This window comes from Hevea brasiliensis, chromosome 12 (genome assembly GCF_030052815.1).
Source record: "Hevea brasiliensis isolate MT/VB/25A 57/8 chromosome 12, ASM3005281v1, whole genome shotgun sequence".
Taxonomy (NCBI): Eukaryota; Viridiplantae; Streptophyta; class Magnoliopsida; order Malpighiales; family Euphorbiaceae; genus Hevea; species Hevea brasiliensis.
In genome coordinates, this window is record NC_079504.1 from 47,136,689 (window position 1) to 47,149,694 (window position 13,006).

Genomic DNA, 13,006 nt, shown 5'->3' on the forward strand with positions numbered 1-13,006 from the left:
TTGTGCTCTTGATATTAATGAGTATAATCGTGTTTCAGGATGTCAAACTGCAAAAGAAATATGGGACAAACTAGAAGTCACATATGAAGGAACTGATGTGGTAAAAGAGTCAAAGGCAAACCTCCTCATCCGTGATTATGAGTTGTTTGAGATGAAACCTGGTGAAACTATTGCTGAGATGAGTACCAGATTTACAGATCTTGTCAATCTACTTAAAGCTCTTGGAAAGAGATTTGAGGAACAAGAACTTGTAAAGAAAATTTTGAGGTCTCTTCCAAAGTCATGGGAAGCAAAGACTACTGTTATTCAAGACACCAAGGATTTCAGAAAATACACCTATGATGAGCTAATTGGTTCTCTCATTGCACATGAGATGATCTATAAGAAAGATGAGAAAGAAGGTGATCAAAAGAAAAAGAAAGGTATAGCTTTCATATCCGAAAAGGTAGATGAGAAAAAGAAAAGTGTTGCTTTTAAAGCTAGTTCAAGTGATGATTCAAGTGCTTCAAGTGACGATGATGAAGATATGGCTATGATAGTCAAAAGATTCAAAAGAGCATTTAGAAAAGGTGGAAGCAAATACAAGAAGTTCACAAAGAAATATGCTCCAAAGACTCCAAATCATTCAAGTGAAATAGTTTGTTATGAGTGTAACAAACCAAGCCACATTAAGCCAAAGTGTCCTACATTGAAGAAGAAAAACAAATTTAGAAAGGATAAAAGCAAAAAGGCAATGGCAGCAACATGGAGTGATAGTGACTCTTCATCAAATGATGAAACAAGTGACAAAGAAGCTGTAAACACTTGTATGATGGCAATTGAAGAAAAAGGTGAAAGCTCACACATCGAAGATAGTGAAAATGAGATAAATCTTGAACTTTCTAATGTTGATGAATTAGAACTTGCATTTGTGAAGACATATGATAAATATAGAACTTTTAAAAAGAAATGCAAAATTTTGGTTCATGAAAATAGTGCTTTAAAATCAGAAAATATTTCCTTGAGTATGGCTTCAAAAGAAAATGAATTTTACAAATCTCAAATGAAATTATTTAAGGAAGTTAATGATGAGCTTCAAAGATCAAAAGAAGTGTGTGAACAACTTCTTGAGAAAAACAGAATTCTTGAAGAAAAAGTTGAATCTTTGACAAGAGATTTAACTAAATTTACAAAAGGAAAAGAAACACTTGATATACTTCTTGGGAATCAAAGATCCACAAATGAAAAATCTGGAATTGGTTATGATGGATTTATGAAGTATGGAAAATACAAACAATTTTTTGTTAAAGCTACATCCTTTTCTCAACCGAGTATTACATGTTTTTATTGTAATCATAATGGTCATATGATTAATGCTTGTCCTATTAGGAAAGGAACCTTTAAGGCAAAGAAAGTATGGGTGCCTAAAGGAACCCTACCTAATGTTACTAACACTCAAGGACCCAAAGTTGCTTGGGTACCTAAGAACAGCTTAATCGATTTGTGTCCGCCTAAGGAGTATCCGGAAATGTAACATTGGTACATTGATAGTGGTTGTTCTAGGCACATGACAGGAAATAAAGGCAAGTTTTCCTCTCTTACCTTAAAAGAAGAAGGTTATGTCAAATTTGGTGATAAAAGTAAAGCTAAAATTATTGGATGTGGAACTATTGGTAAAAATCCTTGCATTGAGAATGTTGCATTAGTATAAGGATTAAAGTATAATATTTTAAGTGTTAGTCAACTATGTGATAATGGTTTTAAAGTCATTTTTACTTCTACACATTGTGAGATTCATGGAAATAATGTTATGTTTGCTGGTGCTAGAATAGATAATATTTACCTACTTGATTTAACAAGTCTTGAAGAAAATTGTGAAACATGCTTTATGACTTCAGATGATAATGCATGGTTATGGCATAGAAAATTAGGACATGCTAGCATGAGTACACTTGCTAAACTCTCTAGAAGGAACCTTGTTAGAGGACTTCCAAAGCTAAGATTTGAAAAAGAATTTCAATGCAAAGCTTGTGCACTTGGTAAGCATACAAAATCATCTTTTAAATCAAAAAATGTTGTAACTACGTCTAGACCATTGGAATTATTACATCTTGATCTTTTTGGCCCAATCACACCTAGAAGTCTAGGAGGCAAGGCTTATGCATTTGTAATTGTTGATGATTTTTCAAGATTCACATGGACTTTCTTTCTTGCTCATAAAGATGAAACCTTTGATATATTTGAAGCTTTCTGCAAAAGAACTCAAAATGAAAAAGGATATTGCATTACATCTTTGAGGAGTGATCATGGAAAAGAATTTGAAAATAATTTGTTTGAAAATTTCTGCTCTCAAAATGGTATTTATCATACATTTTCACCTCCTAGAACTCCACAACAAAATGAAGTTGTTGAAAGGAAAAATAGATCTTTGCAAGAAATGGCAAGAACAATGCTGAATGAAAACAGTTTGCCAAAATATTTCAAGCGTGTCAGAATACAAAGATGCTACATTTTGAACAGAGTTTCCATTAGAGCTATTTTAAAGAAAACTCCTTATGAACTATGGAAAGGAAGAAAACCCAATATTGCATATTTTCATGTCTTTGGTTGCAAATGTTACATTTTGAATAACAAAGACAGCAATCTCAAGAAATTTGATGCTAAATCTTGTGAAGGAATATTTCTAAGCTATTCAACAAATAGCAAAGCATATAGGATTTTCAATAGAAAAACATTGACCATGGAAGAATCAATGCATATACTTTTTGATGATGCTAACACTTCCTTTGCAAAGGAAAGATTCTTGTGATGATGAAATTGAGCAGATTCTAAATTCAAAAAATTCAAATAAAGATGAGCTTGATTCAAAAGAACTTGTGGAGGATGATCAAAATGACAAAGAAGAAGAACTCCCTTGCTCCACAAATGTTGAAATTCAAGATGACTCCCAACCAAATGTGGAAGAACTACAAATTGAGGAACCTCAACATCAAGATATTCCACAAGAATGGAGGTACCATAGAAATCATTCCAAAGATGATATTCTTGATAGTCCATCACAAAGAATGATGACAAGAGGTCAACTTAGAAGATATTTTGGTAATGTTGCTTTTGTTTCTCAATTTGAACCCAAAACATATGATGATGCTCAAAATGATGAAAATTGGCTTTTTGCTATGCAAGAGGAATTAAATCAATTTGAAAGAAATAAAGTATGGAAACTTGTTCCTAAACCTAAAAAGCACTCTGTTATTGGAACTAAATGGGTATTTAGGAATAAGATGGATGAAAAAGGACATGTAGTTAGAAATAAAGCTAGACTAGTAGCTCAAGGATACAACCAAGAGGAAGGTATTGATTTTGATGAAACCTTTGCTCCGGTTGCTAGAATTGAAGCTATTAGAATGTTGTGTGCATTTGCATGTTTTAAGAATTTCATGCTTTATCAAATGGACGTTAAAAGTGCATTTTTAAATGGATATATTGATGAAGAAGTTTATGTAGCTCAACCTCCTGGTTTTGAAGACCCTCACTTTCCAAATCATGTTTACAAGCTTACTAAAGCTCTCTATGGATTAAAGCAAGCTCCTAGAGCATGGTATGAGAGACTTAGTAAATTTTTGCTTCAAAATGATTTTAAAAGAGGAAAAGTAGATACTACTCTTTTCATTAAGAAACTAGGAAAAGACATGCTTATTGTGCAAATTTATGTTGATGATATCATTTTTGGTGCTACTAACCATTCTCTTTGTAAGAAATTTTCCAATATGATGAAAAGTGAATTTGAAATGAGTATGATGGGTGAACTTACTTTCTTCCTTGGATTGCAAATTAAGCAAATGAAAGATGGAATTTTTATAAATCAGTCCAAGTACATAAAGGATATGCTAAAGAAGTTCAAAATGGAGGATATGAAAAGTATCGGAACTCCATGAGCTCAACAATTAAATTGGAGAAAGATGAAAAAGGTAAAGAGGTAGATAACAAACTTTATAGAGGTATGATTGTTTCTTTACTCTACTTGACAGCATCTAGACCAGACATTCATTTTAGTGTATGTTTATGTGCAAGTTTCAATCATGTCCAAAAGAATCACATCTTGTAGCAGTTAAGAGAATTTTTAAGAACCTCATTGGCACTCACAACATTGGCTTGTGGTATCCAAAATGTGAATCATTAGATCTTATTGGTTATAGTGATTCAAATTTTGCTGGTAGTAGACTGGACAGAAAAAGCACTTTTGGAACTTGTCAATTTCTAGGTCATGCATTAGTTTCATGGCACAGTAAAAAGCAAACTTCTGTTGCACTTTCTACTACAGAAGCTGAATATATTGCAGCTGGAAGTTATGTTGCACAGATTTTGTGGATAAAACAACAGCTTGAAGACTTTGAAATTAAATTTGATCACATTCCCATAAGATGTGACAATACTAGTGCTATAAACTTATCAAAAAATCCTGTTCAACACTCTAGAAGTAAGCATATTGAAATTAGACATCATTTTATTAGGGATCATGTTCAAAATGGTGATATTCAAATCGAATTTGTCCTTCAAAAACAAATTATTCGACATTTTTACAAAGCCACTCAATGAGGAAATTTTCTGCAAAATAAGAAGAGAACTTGGTATGATTGATGCTCTTGATTAAGTTTTGATGCATTCTCATGTTTCTAAATGAAAATGAAGTGATATATGTTGGTTTGTAGTGTTAAAAATGCATTCTGATACTTTTGGTGCAATTTGAAAAATTCAGGATCTTATCAGATATGAACAGTATTCTGCAGAATTTGATCACAGTGGCATACTAATCTGTTTGCTAATTTTCTTGTTTGCTAAATGCTTTACCACTGCTCCTACTTTTTCGTTGGCAAACTGGAAGTCAGGTCTGATTGCACTAAAACTCTAAAATTATTTTTTTTGAGCGCCTATTCTGCATGTTTAAAGCCCATATTACTTAAATATCCCTCTATTTAGAGCATTGCATCTTTATGTGATTTAAGGGCAAAATGGACTTTTAACACATTAATTAGCGCGGGACTCAAATTTTTTCTGAACCATCAATCTTCTCACTGCTTCTCCTCTGCTACACGCTACCCATTCTTTGCAAATGTCTACAGTTGTGTCTTTTCAGTTTTAAAATTCAAAACTCCTTCTCTTTCAGTCGCTTCCTCTCCCAAAACCCAAACGATCGCGTCTTCGCTCCATCTGCAAACCCATTCCATTCGCAACCTTCCAAACCATCGTCTCCCTTCATTGCTCTTAAATATTTCCGAAACCCATTGGCTCTGAATCGATTAAATCGATTGTTTCAAGTTAGAAAATCCCCAAATTTTTCATTTCTGTTATTTGTCTAAATCTGCCGAAAGAAACTATTTCCTGTTGGATATTTTTTTTTGCGCTTGATATCGCTTCGCACTCTCTGTCTCTGCAAATCTCAGGTATAAAATCTAAAACTTTAATGGAATCGTGTTTCACATTTTGTTTGTGCTTGTTTCATTTGTTTTGATTTCACAATGTGCTGTTGGATTTTTTTTTGGGACTGTTCTGTTTGTTCTGCTTTCGCAATAAGTTGTTTATTTTTTTTAATATTAGCATTACGTAAAAATGTGGTATATAATCATAAATCGATTGCCATGGATTCTCAAAAACTCGAGTATCTCTTGCTGTCTGTTCTTCTTTTATCACATTGTGCTAAGTTGTGCTAGAAATATATTGATGTGCTTCGAATAGTTATATATATTGGCTGCTCACATTATTAAGTTTGTGAACCCAGTTTTCACTGTCCTTACGGCCTAATTTTCTTCTGGAATTGGTCATGGCGCGGGAAAAAGGAAAAGGCAAAGCAAAAATCCCCACATATTCATCATCGGACTCCACTGACGCAAGTGTTCCTGCGTCTCCTCCTCCACAAAAAGATGCTCCTCTGGTAATTGGAAAATCAAAAGAAACACCCAAGAAAAGAACCAGTGAACCTGTCCAAGAAAAAGGAACCAAAAAGAAAAAGATTTCAAAAGATCCAGTTATGCATATGGAGAGGGCCATTCATGAGCCAAGGTATATCCACTGGCCTGCTTTTATTGAAGTTTCTGTTCCTTTACAATCCTTGTTTGAATATCAAAAATGGGATAAATTGTGCTCTGACACTGAAGGAGTATTTGTGGACTTAGTTCAAGAATTCTATAAGAATTTAAGGGTTGATGATTCTGACAAAGATGAATCCTTTAAGGTGAAAATGAAAGGGAAAGTCTATGAAGTAACGGTTGATAGATTAGCCAAAGCCCTAGGAATCCCAAACAGTGGGAATAAAATCTGTTCTCACAAAGATGTTTTTGCTGTTGGTGGATTTAACAAAAGAGATTTTGAGGCTGAAGTGTTTAAAGGGAAAGTGAAGGATAAGACTAGCATTACCCATGCTCATCAACATATCAAAATTCTTCATAGTTTTATCATCTATGTTCTGAATCCTAGAACTGGCAATCCAAACTATTTGAGTACCCTTGATCTCTGCATAATTTGGCATATTGTGAACCAAATTGAATTTAATCTTGCCTATTTTATGCTGAAGCAAATCATGAAATGGAAACCACCTTACAAGCTACCTTATGCCCATCTTCTTAATGGTCTGTTTAGAGACTTTGGGATACCTTTGGAAACCGAGAAACTTAGGACAAATATGATCCCAATTACAAGTTTGCAAAAAGATGATGATGCCAGAAAACTTAGATTTGAACAAGGTGCTAGTTCCAAAGATAGTGCAAGCGGTACTGTTAATGTTGAAGGAATTCTGGAGGAAGTGAACAACTTGAGGGAATTTGTTGAAATGGAACTTGGAGAGCTACAAAAATTTAGAGGTTTTCAAACTGTTCTTATGAATGCTCTTGATTCTAAAGTTGATGGCACTTTGATGTTGATGTACAAAATTGTGGAAGAATTGTTTAAAATAAAAGTTCATCTGGGTATTTCAACCATCGAGGCCGAGAAACCAAGAAGGTCACATCGGTTCTGTTCCTCAAATAGAGAAAGAAAAAGAAAAAGAGGAAGAGAAAGAAGAAGAGGAAGAACAAGAAACAGAAGAGGAAGAAGAAGAAACAGAAGAAGAAGAAGAAGAAACAGAAGAAGAAGAAGAGAAAGAGGAAGAAAAGGAAGAAGATGAAGCTGAAAAAGATGAAGATGATTCTGATGATGGGAATGGTAATGGAGGCAGCAAAGAAGGAAGTGGGAAGGATATGAGTGACTCAGAATCTGAGGCAGAACCCCAGACTCCTGCTCCTGCTGCTCCTGCAAAAGACAAGGCAAAAACTGCTCAAAAGGAACAAAGAAGCAAGCAGAAAGAGGAAACTGGTAAACAATCTGGCAAAAAGGCTAAAACTGGCAAAAAGTTGACAGCAGAGTCTGGTACTACTACTGCAATTGAGTTAGCAGCTGGCCCTATTATTCCCTTGACACCAGGAACTGAATTGGCTGCTGAAATTCTTCAAACCTTGAGTGATAAACCTGTCAAGCCCAAAAAGCTGAAAATGGCTGCTCCAAAACCGATCCGAAGAAGCTCTAGGCTAAAAGGATAAAAAAAACCATTCTGCATGTTTGATGATTGAATTTTGTCTAAATAGTCTGTCTCTTAATTTGCTACTTAGTTTGCTACTTTTAGTTTTTCTGAACCTTAATTAGTTTGCTATATCAATTACTGTTTTGACTGTTTATTCACTGCACTTAAACTGGATTTTGGTTTCTACACATGTGCATAATTTCTCCCATTATCTTTTGATGGTGACAAAAAGGGGGAGAAAATGAATGAGTAATCTTGATGATATAACTCGTGTTTGATAGAGTTTGTGATTACTCGTGGTTGATATAGTTTGTGATTAGTATATTGTTGATATAACTTTATAGTGTGCATATTGTTGATATAACTTGTGAATGATATACAGTTTGTGATTAGTGTGCATATTGTGCATATTTAGTTAGTATCATTAGTCACACTTGACTCCTTAAGAAAATGCTTATGAATATTTCATTGAAATTATTAAGGGGGAGTTATTTGTGATTAATTGCTGATATAAGCACATACATAGGGGGAGTTATTCTCACATATACTTTCATACACATACTCACACTTATTAACATTTACATGGTGATTCAATTGAGTTTTGTCATCATCAAAAAGGGGGAGATTGTTGACCCCACAAGCTCAAAGGAGCATAGATTTTGATGATACCAAAACTCAACTAGAATCAAACTAACATTGTTTTAAGTGTTGTGCATCTCAAAGAAAAAGACACAAGGATCTCATGATGGATTCGTGCTTTTGAAGAAAGGATGACATTCTAAAGATAACACAGGACGAATCAAAGGAGATAAAAGAAGAAAATGTTACCTTCTAAGGCTGCATTGAAAATCAGAATTGAAGGTACATATAGTCTAAGAGTTAGTTTTATTTTTAGGATTGCTTGTGAAAAGAATTGAGGAGTAGAAGTCAATGATGCTTATTTTCAATTCCTCAAAAGTTTTTCTCTTTTAAATATCATTATTGGCCTAAAAATTAATTGACTATGATTTGGTGTAAAGTTTTATAGCTTTGAAAGTTATGCAGAAAAGTTTTCCTGGTATGCTAACTGGTTTGCTACTTATTTTAGTATGCTAACTGGTTTGCTATTTTCTCAAGTATGCTAACTGTCTCAACTCTGCACAACATCGCAGAAAAACGACAAAATAACGGCTATTTTCTTGAAATTCGTATCTGTAACGTTCAAATGAGTTCTCCAACGGTAAAAAAACATTTCAAAGCTATAAATACACATTCCTTTGGCCATTTTGCACTTAATGAAAGTCTCTCCACTGTTCAAAATCATAAAAGCTTTCATTCAAAGTGCTCAAAGTGTTTTTAATGCTCATCATTGGCTTATCTACTCAACTCTTCTTTATAGATTCTGTTGTATTGAGTGAGAGTGAGTTTTAAACACATTATTATCATTTATGAGAGGTCATTCAAGCACCTATTGAAGCTTGGTTGTGAAAAGTGTTTGGGATAACACTTGGTAGAAGTGTGAAGCTACTTGTAAAAGCTTTGGTGAGAAGATTTGTAAAGGGCTTTTGTCTGTTGCCTTTAAAAGAGAAGAATAGTGAAGTGAAGACTCAAAGTGGGATCTTTGAGAGAGTGGATGTAGGCTAGTTGAGCCGAACCACTATAAAAATTACTGGTTCAATTTCTCAAACATTGCTCTTTACAGTAATGCAATTTAACTTTATGATTGATATGCTTTGCCGATATGAAAGTTGATATTGTTTGTCGATAACTTATCGCAAACCGAGAAAGTTAGTTTATCGCTAAATCTGGCGATATCCGATATAATCGCTTGTTATCCGATTCGGTCGCCGCTAGGATATCCGTATTCTCGCTCCGTCAGTGTTAAAAATTTATCCAGATTACTGATATCTTTACTGAATGCTAATATAATTTGTTAGATCAGTATACTGATTGCATATAGCTTAACTTTGAATCAACTTGTCAATAGAGCTGTATTGTTCATATTTCACATTAGTCAATTGAGTTGAACCTAGCTGCAATTTTCAAAGGTTTTGAGCAAGAACCGAAATTTGTTTTTAAAGTCCAATTCACCCCCCTCTTGGACATATTTTGGGACATCAGGCCTCACTCTCCCAAATCTTCAAGAATTTGGCATTTCTGAAAACTATTTCTCTGGCCCAATCCCAAATTCATTGTGCAATGCATCCCAGTTGCAAATTTTTTATATCTCTAGAAATAATTTTGTGGGAAAAGTTCCAACTGATCTAGGAAATTTAAAGAGCCTTTGGCTTCTAAACATTGAGTCCAATCTTCTAGCAAGTAATTCACGACTTGGTTTTCTTGACATCTTTGACAAACTGCAGTAATCTACAAGTGTTTTCTTTTTCCGGAAATCATTTTGGAGGTGTCTTACCAAACTCTGTAGCCAATTTGTCAACTCAACTCAGGCTATTATATATGGGAGAAAATGAGATCACTGGAATTATTCCTGCAGCACTGGAGAATCTAATAAACTTAATTGGGTTTGATATGAGTGAAAACTCTTTCACAGGAGTCTTCCCCTATCAATTTGGAAAGCTTCAAAAGTTACAATTATTAGATTTAGGTGGAAATAGATTGTCAGGTCAAATTCCATCCTCTATAGGTAACCTTACTCAGTTGTCAATTCTCAACCTGTCAAATAACAAATTGGAAAGCATTCCGTCAAGTATTCAAAATTGCCAAGCATTATATACTTTAGACATTTCAACAAATAGTTTCAGTGGAGAGGTACCACAGGAAGTCCTAGGCCTTGCTTCCCTTTCAAAGTTACTAAATTTATCTCAAAGCTCTTTTACGGGGAATTTACCTACACAAGTGGGGATGCTAAAAAGTGTAAATATACTAGATGTCTCGAAAAACAATCTTTCAGGTGAAATTCCTACAACCATAGGAGATTGCTCGAGTCTAGAACATCTTCATATGCAAGGAAATTCTTTCCAAGGAACCATTCCTTCAACTTTACCTTCCATTAAAAATCTTCGATATTTAGACCTTTCACGAAACAACTTGTCAGGACCGATTCCAAAAGATCTTCAAGAAATCCCTTCTCTCCAATACTTGAATCTTTCTTTCAATGATGTTGAAGGTGAGGTACCGATGAAAGGAGTATTTAGCAATGTTAGTGCATTGTCACTGATCGGTAATAACAAGCTTTGTGGTGGTGTCACAGATCTTGGTTTGCCAAAATGCCCTACCAAAAACATGAAGAAAGGGAAGTCCCATACTATAGTAGTCATAATTGCATGTGTGGTTCCAATTGTGCTTTTGATGATGGTGTTTTTTCTCATTTACTGGATGAGAAAATCAGGAAATAATCCATCTTTTGCACACCTGAAATTGACAATGAACCTTCTAGAGCTATCTTTTGGAGACCTATATCGAGCAACAAATGGATTCTCTTCTAGCAATTTAATTGGATTGGGTAGCTTTGGCTGTGTGTATAAAGGATTTCTACATCAAGTAGAAAAACCAGTAGCTGTTAAGGTCCTCAACCTTGAGCAAAGAGGTGCCTCTAAGAGCTTCATGGCTGAATGCGAAGCGTTGAGAGATATAAGACATCGAAATCTTGTTAAGCTCATAACATGTTGTTCCAGCATAGATTACAAATCAAATGCATTCAAAGCTTTAATTTTCGAATTTATGGGGAATGGAAGCCTAGAGAAGTGGTTGCATCCATGTGAAGGCAGAGAAAATCAGAGAAGAAGCTTGAAACTTCTTCAAAGACTCAACATCGCCATTGATGTAGCATCAGCATTACATTACCTTCATGACCTGTGTGAAAGGCCAATCATTCATTGTGATCTGAAGCCCAGCAACGTTCTTCTTGATGATGACATGGTTGCTCATGTGAGTGATTTCGGCCTAGCAAGACTCTTCACAATCAATGGTGGTATCTCTAAAAGTCATACCAGCACAATCGGAATAAAAGGAACAATTCGCTATGTTGCTCCAGGTAATATATGTTTCTTTTTCTTAGTGATGTTCTTGTTCATATTTCTGATTGCCTTGGTCTTCCTCTCCCCTTCCACGCGCACAATTAAATATATACATAGCCACATTTAGTTGATCCATGTTATAATATATGTAGAGTATGGAATGGGTGGTGAAGCATCAAAAGAAGGAGATGTGTACAGCTATGGGATCCTTGTGTTAGAGATTTTCTCAAAACGAAGACCAACCGATGAGATGTTTAAAGAGGGATTAAATCTCCATGATTTTGTGAGCTCAGCATTGCCAGAAAGACTTGTAGAAGTTGTGGATCCAACCCTTGTCTCCAGAGAAATTTCAGATGAAGAATTTGAAGATGCAGAAGAAATCAATAGCTATGAAAATTTGAGCCATGTGACAACAAAAGTCAAACAATGCCTACTTTCAGTACTTGAAATTGGAGTTGCCTGTTCAATGGAGTCACCTATGGAACGAATGAATATGAATGATGTCAACAGAAAATTACATTTGATAAAAGATGCTTTTCTTGATAATCAGATTCACAGAGAAAGACCAAATAGAAGATGATTGATTGGTAATTGAAGCTTAACCCTACAATTTTCTTCCTTTTTATCGAATATTATAGATAATGATGTTTGAAAGTTATTACCAACAAGAAATTTTTTATTTTTATTTTGTATAGAGCTAGATTTAGTCCATCAATTTCTTTTATTTAGTTTAATGAATAAGAAGAAACATATTTCAATTGAAGTTCCTTTTTATTTCAATGGAAACATGATCAACTTTTACTTGAATTGCAGGCTGCGTATACCACTTCAGGGGAAATCAAAGAGCAAAAACGTCCATTTTTCAGCTGCCATCCCAAATTTATTTAGTATTCTGTATCACTTTCATATTCATCTTCTTTCTTGTTTAATTACCTTAGCTGCTATATGTATATATATATATATATATATGGTGTGTTAATTATTGTGCTAATAAAGCCCTGTCAGGTATGTGATTCTGTATTTAATAATTTCTCGATCACAACAACTAATTGTAACTTCAAGTGATTCTGTGATATAAAGCTATGATAGGGCTTGAATGAGGGAATGTAGCTTCAAGCAGACGTTGGGTAGAGTTGATTTTGAAACATTTTATAGAATCAAATGCCATTAAGTTCCTTGCAATTAAACATCGAGGTGTGAAGGGAGAAAAACACATGTTATTTTATTTGAGAATATATACATATTTTAAGGAGGGTAATGAAGATTAATCATTTTTCATCATTTCTCCTCTTAAGGGTTGAAATTTATTATACCTAAATTTGAGGCCTAAAAGATTTCTCTTTATGAGAGAGAAAAACATTTTTGCCTTACCCTTTTTATCTTCATTATTTAATCAAAATTTTAAAATCATTTAATAAAAAATAAATTTATTTATCTTTTCATAATTATAATTCCTTTCCCTTCTATCCAAACAAAATAAAAATACTTCCTCTCTCTTCCCTTTTCTATTGAATTTTTAACT

The 13,006-nt window shown here is 34.2% G+C and overlaps 1 protein-coding gene across 1 annotated transcript; it reads left to right on the top strand.

Annotated features, from left to right (window-relative positions):
• Window positions 1-9,454: 9,454 nt before the first annotated feature.
• On the top strand, window positions 9,455-12,466 carry LOC131171264 (probable LRR receptor-like serine/threonine-protein kinase At3g47570). The gene is made up of 3 exons (XM_058130734.1): window positions 9,455-11,501; window positions 11,637-12,071; window positions 12,298-12,466. The coding sequence occupies exons 1-2, from the start codon at window positions 9,965-9,967 to the stop codon at window positions 12,062-12,064; spliced, it is 1,965 nt and encodes a 654-aa protein (XP_057986717.1). The 5' UTR covers window positions 9,455-9,964; the 3' UTR covers window positions 12,065-12,071; window positions 12,298-12,466.
• The last annotated feature ends 540 nt before the right edge of the window (window positions 12,467-13,006 follow it).

Bases quoted from the DNA above. Each gene is read 5' to 3' on its own strand.
- LOC131171264 (XM_058130734.1), top strand. From the start codon at position 9,965: ATGGGAGAAAATGAGATCACTGGAATTATTCCTGCAGCACTGGAGAAT. The intron at 11,502-11,636 runs GTAATATATGTT...TAATATATGTAG, and splicing joins AATTCGCTATGTTGCTCCAG to AGTATGGAATGGGTGGTGAA.